The sequence below is a fragment of the Gadus morhua genome, chromosome 3, assembly GCF_902167405.1.
Source record: "Gadus morhua chromosome 3, gadMor3.0, whole genome shotgun sequence".
In the NCBI taxonomy this organism is placed as follows: Eukaryota; Metazoa; Chordata; class Actinopteri; order Gadiformes; family Gadidae; genus Gadus; species Gadus morhua.
Genome location: NC_044050.1, coordinates 3,008,821 through 3,022,345, shown reverse-complemented (window position 1 = coordinate 3,022,345; position 13,525 = coordinate 3,008,821). Strand labels below are relative to the sequence as shown.

Genomic DNA, 13,525 nt, shown 5'->3' with positions numbered 1-13,525 from the left:
GGACACTGTGTAACATTTTAAGTAATTTATTACCTCAAATCAACGTATTCATTCATAAATAAGTCCTCATTGGTGTAAAATTATCTCTGCCAAAAATCTCACTTATCCTCCTGAGCGAAGAATAATTAATATGCAGTTACATAGGACGGGTAAGCTTTATGGAGGCTTCCATGTTCTTCCGGTCTATCAACTGCCGAGAGGGACAAAAAGCACTACGTGGTACAGGAAATGCAATCGCGTTTTCACTCTGAGCCAGCGTGAATGATGACTGAAATAATTCACTATCTTGCTCGAGGAGTAATTACTCATACATCATTAGCTTACACTAATGATTCAATGCAGTTTGAAATTTGTTTGAAATAACAAACCTCATCATCACTCGAATGACTCGATGAGGTAGTATTGGATGTCATGACATAGATTCTTGGCACATACTGCCCACTGTAGTTTTTGAACAAGTGAGCACTATCAGTTTGAATGCAACATACAATCGTACCACTAGATGGGAGTAATTTTTACACAGTGTCCCTTTAAAGAACAATATATGTGTACTACTGAGCATTAATATGTGTTTAATGGAGCGGACGATATGATGACTAGTTCCCTGTAAGCATTGGAATGGTGCAAAAAGTCAAACTTCAGAGGCATGTTATCAAAAGGCTTTATTGGGAATGTAAATGTATGTATCCAAGCCTAGCTGCAGGAATTTAAGATGTAACGAGTAAGAACTGAGTTGTTTTTGCATCCAACCATTTAAAAAAATTCTTCCAGGTACGGCCAGGGATGTAGAAGGGTTGGCTGGTCTTCTTGGCTACCAACCTCCTCACTGGTGCTTGGTTGGGACATTTCGCTCATCTACGTCTGCTATTTCGTAGCTGGAATGTGGCGCGATTTATGTCATGTCAGAGAATGTAGACGGGCTCTGGTCATGCGCAGGTGCCAAGGATCGCGTATAAACCAATAGGGTGTCAGAATGGTTTATGTTTCTATTCTCATCCAACCAATCAAATCACTCTATCCTATGACGCGAATAATCTGGATAGGTTTTTTTTTCTGCGGAATAAAAACAAGACGAAATTAAATAGGAGTAACGAAAAAGTTAGGAGTAGAAAGTACAGATAAGTGCGTGAATTTATAAGAAGTAGAAGTAAAAAGTAGGCTGAAAAATAATAACTCCAGTAAAGTATTGATACCCAAAATTCCTACTTAAGTAAGGTAACAAAGTATTTGTACTTAGTTACTTGACACCTCTGCAAAAGGGGTCATGCAAAACCCAAAGCTCTCATTCCATCACCATTTATCAATAGAAAATCGGCTGCAGGTGCACAGACCAGGTGTTGTGGTTTACTTTCTAGCACAAAGCTGCTTGACAGCTTGGTTCATAACAACGGGGAGTTTGTATGTTCTCCCGTGTTCACGTGGGTTTTCATCCGGTTGCTTTGTTTTCCTCCCACACCAAAATACATCCGTGTTGGGTCAATACTTTGGAGACCTGGAGTTGGTCCCCAGGCACTGCACTGTAGCTGCCCACTGCTGCTATTGATGGTTAAAGTCTCCCAGTGCTGCTAGTGGTGGTGTAAAGTCTCCCAGTGCTGCTAGTGGTGGTATAAAGTCTCCTACTGCTACTAGTGATGGTCAAAGTCTTTCAATGCTGCTAGTGATGGTTAACTTCTCCCAGTACTGCTAGTGATGGTTAAAGTCTCCCAGTGCTGCTAGTGATGGTTAAAGTCTCCCAGTGCTGCTAGTGATGGTTAAAGTCTGCTTAAATGCTCCTAATGATGGTAGTGATGGTTAAATGCTGCTAATTTAGCGAGTGATGGTTGCATTCTGCTAGTGATGGTTAAATGCTCCTAGCGCTGCTAGTGATGGTTAAATGCTGCTTGTGCTGCTAGTTATGGTTAAATGCTCTTAGTGATGGTAGTGATGGTTAAATGCAGATATCTCATTTGGTGTATTTACACTGTTAGGGTGCCTGCATGTTTCTATGTCTGGCTTTTACCACATTGCTAACGCAGGATGTATAAGCTGTACTGCTTTGAATATGAATGCCTACATCGGATACCCCGGAAATCCAGAGTTCTCGCGAGAGCACAATTTTGAATTTGGGAATGAGTAATATACCCTTTCCGAAGGAGTGGTTCAAGATGGCGGAGTGAGAGGCAGCACTTTTGCAGGCTCCGGGGACTTAATTCAGTCCATGAACCGTGATTAAACGGTGTAAAAACCCTCTGCTAAACAGCTATTTAACTTTGTGTCTGATAAAGTGACAAAAATAGAAAACCGTTGAGCTTTTTCTTTTTGTGACTTTTCTGATCATGACTACAATTTGGTTGCTCTCCACGAGGCATGTGACGATCGACATTGATGAAGCAAATATGTGCAAATGCAATTGCTTCAAAAGAATACAAACTGAACAAACAACAGACGCCAATAAAAGAGCCGAATCCCAAGAAACAGCGAGGCCAAAGCGGAATTGAAGACGGAAACACTAATGCTGCAATTGTACATGCGGTGCAAGCTCTGACCAGGAAAATGGACGAACAGAGGGAACTTTTGAAGAGTTTTGACAGACGTGTTGAGGCTAACACAAAGGCATCCAAATAAAACAGAAAGGAAATCTGCGTGCTACAGAAAAAGATACATCGATAGTATTACTCATACTATCGACCTATTACTCGATAGTATGAGTAATAGGTCAATGTTGTTCTCATATCAGACCTTTGCTACAATAGCTGTTTATCTTTAGGTCTTTTTCTTTCCCTTTATGATGAGGGTTTTTTGCACTAAACATATAGGATAAGGACTAAGTTACTCATTCCTGCGCATCGTTACACTCTTTTGGTACATTATTTTAAGGCTATTGACTATAGGCCTACTACCTAAATGTGGTCCTTTATTTCTTTAAATACTAGGGGGTTAAAAAATTATGTAAAAGTCCTTGTGGGCATTTGCAGGTGGGAGAGGCATATTATATCATAGATGCGGGACTAAAAATTACAGTTCTTTGCGGGAGCGGGTGGGAGCGGTACTGTACAAGGCGGGAGCGGGCGGGAGCAGGACACTGAATATTGTGTCCCGCGCAGACCTCTAGTGTGAACGTGGTCGGCTGGTTGTTGAGTGGCTGAGGCTGCCGCTGCGCTCGGTGGGATGTAGACTGCACACTGGATGATGGAGGAGATTTCATTCATTGTGAGATGCACAGTGCTCCAGCCGAGCTAGTGCGCCACCTTTCTTGCCCCTCTTCCTCAGCTGATGTTTTGGTCATCCTCGAGGGAAATTAGGTGGTATATCCAGAACGAGAGAATGTGAGACCGGCCGGTTGTCCTGTATGCAAATGATTTTGGCTCTTTCATACCGAATAAGCCCATTGCATGATTCCAGAAGTACACAAAACAGTATATAAACAAAACAAACAAAGAGCAACACCGAGTCGCCATAGTATGACGCCATCTTATGATCGCAAGTTTATGATTAATGATAAACTGGTATCCTGTATGCCCTGTTAACTGACTGTAGGTTAGATAACAACTCGCAAAGCACATGGCCTTTTGTAAGACAGGCTTTTGATTGCTTTTGGATTAGAAATTGTTTCTGTTGGGTTTAAACTATCATTGTCTTTCCGATTTTGAGTTAATTTTTTTTTCCGTTAAAACATTATTTCCTAAAAATCCTCTCCCTCATTCACCATTGACTTTGATTGGTCTGAATTCCTCCCAGAATGTTCTTAATTCTAAATAGTCTCATACAGAGACAGGCACAGTCATCTCAAAACAGATATTCTCCCATTGAATTTCACTCACTTTTAGCTAAAGGATATCGTGGCCATTCTTATCAGATGACACTCAAATAATAGCTGTTCAGGCACCTTTAATTCCTTATTTTACATTCTGACAGAAACCCAGAGAAAAACAAACAATTAGCAATGTAATACTGTTAGGGTCAAGAATCAACACAATGACCCAGATTGAGGCTACTAAATTGATGTCATGCATGGAGCATAATTATAAACACGTGATGGCTTGGTGACTCTGCTGAAGGGGGAGTGGAGAAGGAGGGGCGGTGTGGATAGAGATATGTGATGCCTGTTCCTGGAGGACTAGCATGCACATGACTTGTATGCTGACCAGCTCTGTCACCGAAGAGGGAAGCGAAGTCGCTCACTGACCTTCAGTTTATTACTGTTTCCTTCCTTTTTTCTCTCAGTGTTGCTATGTTTCCAAACATCCCATTGTATCCTGGATTTGTTGTACGTCTGCAAGCCTTAAATAGTTGAATCCATTCTGTCTCTGATGCTGAAATGTGTAATTTAGCAGAGTGTTTTTTGTTGATTTGTGTCCTTTGTTTTATCCATAGGCCCAAAGACAAAGCACAATGGCCGTCGGTCACCGGAGAAGCAGGGTTCTCAGTGGCACAATGATGCTCATCTTCATCGGTTTGCTGGTGGTTGTGGCAAGGATGATGGGCCAGCACAAGCAAAGCATCCACAAACTGAACGTACCGTTAAGGTTTTGGCGTTGGTGGACATGGAGTGAATCCTTCTGGAACAGGGAGCAGCAGCACCTGGATCTCCTCTACAACCCCATCCTGAACGTGGCGCCCACCAGGGACGACTCCCTGGTGGCCCGGACGCCCTGGTGGCTTAATAACTCCCAGGCCCTCAAACCCTGTGAGCCAGACCACCGGGTCCCCCGACAAGTAGGGGACTACAACACCTTGCCCCAGCGTTTCCAGGACTTCCTTTTGTACATGCGCTGCAGAGCCTACCCCATTCTCATCAATCAACCACACCTCTGTGACGACAGACCCTTCCTCCTCTTGGCCATCAAGTCGCTAGCACCTCACTTTGACCGCCGGCAGGCCATCCGGCAGTCCTGGGGACGGGCGGGTAACGTGGCCAATCGGACGGTGGTGACCGTGTTCCTCCTTGGCACCGCCTCCTCGGTGGACCACTTCCCTGATCTATCGGGGATGCTGAGCCACGAGGCGGAGCGGAACAGAGATCTACTCCAATGGGATTACAGGGACTCCTTCTTCAACCTCACACTCAAAGAAACTCACTTCCTGGAGTGGTTCAGTCAACACTGTTCCAACGCCCCCTACATCCTGAAGGGGGATGACGACGTTTTCGTCAACACCCGGCAAATCATCCAATACCTGGAACATCTGCCAGAGGGGATGACAAAAGACCTCTTTGTTGGTGACGTCATCCAGAACGCCAGCCCCCACCGGGATCACAGGCTCAAGTACTTCATCCCCGAGAGTGTGTTTGTGGGCGACTACCCCCCCTACGCAGGCGGAGGAGGGTATCTCTACTCAGGGCCTTTGGCACTGCGTCTTTACAAAGTCTCCCAGCAGGTGGCGCTCTTCCCGATCGACGATGTTTTTACTGGGATGTGTTTGAAGAAGATGGGACTGGTGCCAGAGAAACACAAGGGCTTCCAAACCTTTGATGTGGACAAGAAGTACAGGGAGAACCCGTGTGTGTACAAGAACCTGATCCTGGTTCACAGTCGGACCCCACAGGAGATGATCAAGATCTGGTCCTGGCTCGCTGACCCCAGACTAGACTGCCAGAACTCCACGAGGTGAACGAGGCCACCGGATAACAACCGTCCATTCTAACATAGTCGTCCAAACCTGCAGGTTCAAACTGGAAGAAGAGATGGATTGTAGAGAAAGGCCTTAACGTGTTCAGGGGTGCTAATTCCTTGGAAAATAATGATGAAAGAAAATATTGGAATCATTTTATTTGTAACCAAACCTTTACGACTGTGTTATTATCTGTCACTTTTATGGAAATATTTGCAGATTTCTGACCTAGGCTGAAGAAGCTATGGAATTAGTTAGACAATGACATTACACATTTTAAAGTGCCAGCACCAAACCAGACCTACAAATAGGAGGAATGTCTGAATGCATTATCACTAAATGGAGAATGGGTCAAAGGGAAAGTCGCAGTGGATTACTGGATTTACTAAGAAACAGAACAGTTGATCAACTTTCAAACCTGAACCATGTTTCCCGAAACAAAGAAGAATTAGTTACTAGTAACACGGTATCTTCCTCTTAAATTTTTTCTGTGTAAACCCATCTTAAATATACTTCTCTAATGAATTTTAAACGATTAAATGTACAGTATTTCTCTTTTCAGGACAGCATGAGAGAGCCAGGGTATCTGTTCAACAGTGCTCTGACATCATATTAAATATGTCAATGGCGATTATATTGTAGATATCAAAATTACTTGATTCGGATACATTGTCAATGTCATTAGTATGATTTATTGAGTTAATTTGATTGAATGTCTATGAGTTTTTATATCAATAAGAGCTTCATTTTAGGTATAGTAATAAAGGGATTCAAGTTTATTCAAATTTCACTTGTGTGTGTGTGCGTGTGTGTGTGTGTGTGTGTGTGCGTGTGTGTGTGTGTGTGTGTGTGTGTGTGTGTGTGTGTGTGTGTGTGTGTGTGTGTGTGTCAGAGGTGTCAAAAGTATTCACATTCATTACTCAAGTAGAAACATAGATACTAGCATTTAAAAATACTTCTGTAGAAGTTGTAGTATCAACTCAAGCTTTTTACTTAAGTAAAAGTATAAAAGTACTGGTTTCAAAACTACTTAAAGTATTAAAGTAAAAGTAATGCAAGGGGGGAAAATGCCATCAAGGACAAAAGCTTAGGCCGTGCCACAGGGGCCTACAGAATTACAATCAGCTTTTTTGCCAAGTATGCTTCCACCTACAAGGATTTTTTGGAATCAAGGAATTCTGCATTCATCCCATCCGTGAATTAGTGACACACACACAGCACACCTCTATAGCACACTGCCCCACTTCCCCCAAAAAAACATTTTTCTAAAGGCCATCTAATGACTATAATGTTAATGTTGAAAGAATTGGGATGCACCTGTTTCAGACACATTTATGCCCATTGAAAATAAACGCATATTAGTACAATGCATATGTGTAGGCCTACTACTGAGCATTAACATGTGTTTCATGGAGTGGACGATATGATGACTAGTTCCCTGTAAGCATTGGAAGGGTGCAAAAAGTCAAACTTCAGAGGCATGTTATCAAAAGCCTTTATTGGGAATGTAAATGTATGTATCCAAGCTTAGCTGCAGGAATTTAAGATGTAACGAGTAAGAACTGAGTTGTTTTTGCATCGAACCATTTAAAAAAATTCTTCCAGGTACGGCCAGGGATGTAGAAGGGTTGGCTGGTCTTCTTGGCTACCAACCTCCTCACTGGTGCTTGGTTGGGACATTTGACTCATCTACGTCTGCTATTTCCTAGCTTGAATGTGGCGCGATTTATGTCATGTCAGAGAATGTAGACGGGCTCTGGTCATGCGCAGGTGCCAAGGATCGCATATAAACCAATAGGGTGTCAGAATGGTTTATGTTTCTATTCTCATCCAACCAATCAAATCACTCTATCCGATGGCGCAAATTATCTGGATAGGTTTTTATTTATTTATTTTTCTGCGGAATAAAAACAAGACAAAATTAAATAGGAGTAGCGAAAAAGTAAGGAGTAGAAACTATACAGATAAGTGCGTGAAAATGTAATAAGTAGAAGTAAAAAGTAGGCTGAAAAATAATTACTCCAGTAAAGTATAGATACCCAAAATTTCTACTTAAGTAAGGTAACTAAGTATTTGTACTTAGTTACATGACACCTCTGGTGTGTGTGTGTGTGTGTGTGTGTGTGTGTGTGTGTGTGTGTGTGTGTGTGTGTGTGTGTGTGTGTGTGTGTGTGTGTGTGTGTGTGTGTGTGTGTGTGTGCCCATGCGTGCGTGTGTGTGGGAGGGAGGGAGGGTGTGGGTGTGTCTGTCTCCGTGTTCCTGCTATTCAAAACTGGGACTCTCTAAATCGACGCCACTTCGACCTGGGCGGGACTTTACATCCTACGTCACTCGCTATGGGTGTGCATATGTGAGCGTAGCCGTTTGTCTCAGGGCTCTGTGCACGAACTCCTTTGCACTATTTCTACAAATGACTTACTATTACTAGCGATTAACATGACGAAACAACACGAACTAAGCTAACATTCGACTATAGCCATACCAGATAACGCCATACCAGCTAACCCTAACTATTTCTATTAAACTCTGAACCATTTTGCAACAGGCAACTGTGTGTTGGTGTGTCTTATTGCTTCCCACGTCTGCGTCTGCATCTTTCCCACTCCTGGCTAATAGTTTCAGCTTTTGTACTGTATATGTTACCCTAACCTTAAAGGGACTCTCACCTTTGTTGCATTTGAGAATTACAGCACATTCAAATCATCCCGCCTTCCTCCAATGCCCCACCCCCTAAGCGTTATTTTTTAGAGTACAAAACTAAGCGTTATTTTTTTTTTTTTTACTGTAACGACCTCGCCGGTGACATAATGATGTCGAGTCATTAGTAGTTGAAGGTAGTTTTAATGAACCAAAACCAGGTCACTGAAACCCGTAACATTGTAACCAACGGCAGAAAACCGACACAAAACAAACCCCGGTTACCCCCAACACGGTCTCACTCGCGTGCAGGCCCCCACCCTCCTGTTCTTCCAAGGCCCTCCCCCAGCTGACCTAATGATTCGCCCCCACACTGATTGACAAGAAGAACATTACAATACATGCACATAGAACAACTGGCATAGCGGTTGTTTCTCCCCGAAAACAACCGACAACGAAATATAATGTAACGCATAACACACAAACTATTTAACTGTCCCAGGGTCGCTACAGTACAAAAGTTCTAGACTCCCATGGGTTATGTTTAGACTCCCATGGGTTATGTTTAGACTCCCAGGGGTCATAATATCTACCAGGGGTCTAATAAACAAGAAATTTAGCAGGTGGCTCACTGTAATTTTATGGGCTTCGTGTGATACCGTTTTGAGGCCCCATGTTGAAGGACAGTGGTCCCACTGAGTATAAGAAAGGTGTATGAGCATTACAAACAGAGTAGCGGGACAACGTAGCGTCTGAGGCCGAAATGGGTCCCCTAATCGGACTGAATGGTGCGGTTGGGTGCCAACGGTCTGGAGGTCTTCCTGTAGCTCCAGAGTAGCGGGACAACGTCGCGTCTGAGTCCGAAATGGGTCCCGTAATCGGACTGAGTGGTGCGGTTGGGTGCCAACGGTCTGGAGGTCTTCCTGTAGCTCCAGAGTAGCGGGACAACGTCGCGTCTGAGTCCGAAATGGGTCCCGTAATCGGACTGAGTGGTGCGGTTGGGTGCCAACGGTCTGGAGGTCTTCCTGTAGCTCCAGAGTAGCGGGACAACGTCGCGTCTGAGTCCGAACTGGGTCCCGTAATCGGACTGAGTGGTGCGGTTGGGTGCCAACGGTCTGGAGGTCTTCCCGGAGCTCCAGAGTAGCGGGACAACTTCGCGTCTGAGTCCGAAACGGGTCCCCTAATCGGACTAATTGGTGCGGTTGGTTGCCAACGGTCTGGAGGTCCTGAGAATCATCCAGGGGAGCGGGACCACTTGGCTTCTGAGGCCGAATCGGGTCCCCTTGTCGGACTGAATGGTGCAGTTGGTGGCCAACAGTCTGGAGGTCTTCCTGAGGCTCCAGAGGAGGGTAACTCTGTGAGTCTGAGTCCGAGATGAGTCCCCTAATCGGACTGAATGGTGCAGTTTCAGTACGCCGTGGACCACTTTGGTCTGCCATCGTCAGTCGCTACGGTCGCTACTCGCTACTGTCTGCCGTGGAATCGAAACAAACCCTCTAGTTGAGGACGCGCCTTGATGACGCGGGCCCGAATGCGCCACAAGAAGCAGACGGAAAACCTTATATATCCATGCAGCAAACAGACAGGTCTGTCGGCCAATAAGGTCATTCGGTCCGAAGAATTTTATTGGTTGAAGTTTTCACTAAATATTATGAGAGTAAAATAATTGTTTGTTTTTACTCCTGGTGGGTCTGTCTTGCATATTAGAGTGTTATTACCTTATTAATACCAATTTAACCTTATCCAAAAAAAGTGTAAAAATGCAACAAAGGTAAGAGTCCCTTTAACCCCAGTAACATTTCTTCATCATAAACTACAAGTTACGCAAAATGGCATACAAACATCCAGTCCAATATGAAAGAAAAAAGCTAGCTTCATTAAGGAATCAAACCCCTTATCCCCGCGTTAATGAGTTGCGATTCAAGATTTAACCACTTGACAATCTTTAAACTTCGGTTGCCTAGAAATTGTAAAGACAGTGATGTGTGTACATTGTGCGAGTATCCGTCACTCGCGATGTGTGTGCAGTCCAAAATGAAAGAAAAAACCTTGCATCACTAGGGAATCGAACCCCCAATCATTAGTTGGTCGTTGGTAACTGTAAACAAAGAGATCGCATTTTGTTTAACGGCTAACTAACAAACGGGTTTATGCGTTCACTAAACAAAGATTACGGAAATAAAAGACCTTTTCCATCAGAAAAATCATCAGAACCGTTAATACCAACCCATAGACACTAAAAGCCAAAACCTTTCTTACATGCACACCCATCGCGAGTGACGGCTACGCGCACACATGCACACACCCATAGCGAGTGACGTAGGACGTAAAGTCCCGCCCAGGTCGAAGTGGCGTCGATTTAGAGAGTCCCATTCAAAACTAGCACAACCCGGTGGTACAACAAATTAATGCAGGTTGGCTGCGTTGGCGATGACATACGCCCCGTGCCCACTACCTCCGTCCGTTGCGTGATCCCCATTGACTTGAATGGGGACGGACGCGCAATGCATTGTGGATCCGTCCGTTCCGTTGGAGCCTTCGGCTCAGTCAAGAAGTTGAAAAATGTTCAACTTTTTCGGCAGCGATGGATCCGTCATCCAACCAGATCGCGTATGCAAATTTAAGCACTGTGACGCGCAGTACCGCGGGAAGTAGGGGTGCTGGGGGTGCTGTCTGAGGCCCTGTCTTATCACAGAACGATTATTTCTAAAAACTCCGGCCAAAGTGGAGATTTCTGAAAACGCCGGTTATGTGTTGTCGTGTCAACGGGGAGAAACGGGATTTTAGGTTCTGAAGCGTCACATTATGCACCAGGAAATGCTTAACGTCATGTGAGCGCCCGCTGTACCGTATTGGTCCGAATATAAACACAAACCCCATTGTAAGACGACCTATATTTGGAAAAAAGATTTGAAGACCAGATCTTGTTTTTATAAATAAATAAATTGTATTCATTGAAATAATATACGAAAATAAAAAGGCATAGAATAAAACACTGCATTGCCACTAAACAGTAGTGCAAATAGGCCGTACTGATGTGTACACCAAAGACTATTCCTGACACTCCTCTGCCCCGCTGTGTTCGCTCTGGCTGTGGTCGCTCCGCACTGTTTCGGCCCGTGGCAAACGAGTCATCGTCGCTGCTGTCCAAGGCATTTTGAGACGCAGCATTTATTTAATGCTCATATGACCTAGTGCTGAAAAAAAGTTATATGAAAAAGTGTGAGGGGAGCGGTGGTGCGCTAAACTTGTTCTGTGAGCAGCTGGATGTGAACCATGGTGTGAACACAACGATCGATTTTCGACTGTGCGCGCATGCACTGGTGTAATTGAGCTGCGCTGCTATATCTTTTTTTATCAATGTAGCGAGTTGCGAGTCTAGTGCAGGCTGAGTTTTTTTTTCCAGCACCCCCTGCTGAGAATACGTTCCCGCGGCTATGGTGACGCGACTCGGTCTCTGACGATACTGGAAAGCGGGAATGCGGGTCATCTTGCATCGCAACAAGCAGGAAGTAGCGGGAAGAACCCGGCGAAGCGATTTGATTGGCTGACGGAGGCATTTCCGTCTTTCCCGCTTTCCAGTATCGTCAGAGCCCGAGTCGTGTCACAGTGCTTAAATTTGCAGACGCGATCTGATTGGATGACGGATCCGTCGCTGCCGAAAAAGTTGAAAATTGTTCAACTTCTTGACTGAGCCGAAGGCCCCAACGGAACGGACGGATCCACAATGCATTGCGCGTCCGTCCCCATTAAAGTCCATGGGGATCACGCAACGGATGGAGGTAGTGGGCACGGGGCGTTAGGATCGTACACCCGTAAAAGCATACATTACAGTGCTGCCAACTCTCCCGTTTTTCCCGGGTTTCTCCCGTTTTCTGATCCATCTCCCGCCGCCCTCCCGTTTTGTAATTTCTCCCGGTTAACTCCCGTATTTCACGATGTCCAAACTTATTTTATTTATAATCAAATCAAAATGTGTGTCGAATGTTCTAAAGTTGCCAGATCATGTATCAAACGCAAGCATGAGAGGCAACGCAAGCGTCAGCCAATCAAATACATTTGCAGCAAATACGACAGCACAGGCTGTAGCCAATCAAATCACGTCTATGGTCACTTCTCAAGAGCGCAGAGCTAAAAAAAAAAAACATGGCGGAGCAAACTCCGTAAATGGTCGTATAAAAATGGCAGAAGCGGGTGTACCATCGAAGAAGATTAAATATATGTGTAGGCCTACTTTTAAGTCGGAATGGACCAAAGAGTATGATTCAATATCAAATAGTCACCTGGACAATAGTCACGCTTTTTGTTATGGAAGCCCGTTTCCGCCACGTAAAAGAAAAAAAATGCAGGTCACAACTCATTATTTTGAGATAGTATCTCGTTATTTTGAGATAGTATCTCGTTATTTTGAGATACTATCTCATTATTTTAAGATAACTTCTCAACAGGACCAGGCCAGTCATTGTAGCCTAATTGTAGCTTATCCATAGGTGCTACATATAGCCTATTATTACATTAGATTAGCTGGAGATGATGAACTAGATTATTAAAGATTATTTCAGACAGAGGTATACAAATGCTGAAATTTTGGCTCGATTATCTATGGAGCACAACATAAACATTAGTAAAAGAACTCTAGAAAGAGTGCTTCATAGGAATCAGCTGTGGCGAAGACGCAATAAGGCGGACATCGGAGAAGTAGCCGATTTCATACATCGCCAATTAGGCCTATAGTCCTCCGGCCAACAACATGGCTACAGGTGGATGCAACAGAAGTGTTGGATGGCAGGGATCATCACGGACAGAGAGACCGTTCGTCTCTTGCTGCGTCAAATGGATGGTGGTGGCGTGGATCTCCGTGCACGGCACCGTCTGAGACGTAGAGTCTATGTCAGTCCTGGCCCGAATTATGTGTGGCACATAGATGAATTGAAGCCGTATGGGATATGCATCAGTGGTTGCATTGATGGGTTCTCGCGAAAGATGATCTGGCTAAACACCCACTCAACTAACAGCGACCCACCTCTTATAGTAGCCTGGCTCCGCCCGCCTAAGTACTTCCGCTCAATTTGAATTTCCCTTCAGTACTAATGAAATGAAATGAAGTGAAGTACGAGAGTCTGGTAGAACCAGGCTAGTCTTATAGCGGGGTATTTCATTGATTCAGTGATGCAGCATGGTCGCCCATTGAAAGTGAGATTGGATCACGGGACGGAGAACACACACATTGCCGCAATGCAAAGTTTTATGCACGGCAGTGAAAACGGCATTTCCCCAGACTGTGTCACTCTAGGTCAAA

General features: G+C 44.4%; 1 protein-coding gene across 1 annotated transcript; it reads left to right on the top strand.

Moving 5' to 3' along the window:
• The first annotated feature begins 3,866 nt into the window (after window positions 1-3,866).
• LOC115539822 (N-acetyllactosaminide beta-1,3-N-acetylglucosaminyltransferase 2-like) lies at window positions 3,867-6,385 on the top strand. Its single transcript, XM_030350641.1, has one exon. The coding sequence runs from the start codon at window positions 4,372-4,374 to the stop codon at window positions 5,587-5,589; it is 1,218 nt and encodes a 405-aa protein (XP_030206501.1). The 5' UTR covers window positions 3,867-4,371; the 3' UTR covers window positions 5,590-6,385.
• The last annotated feature ends 7,140 nt before the right edge of the window (window positions 6,386-13,525 follow it).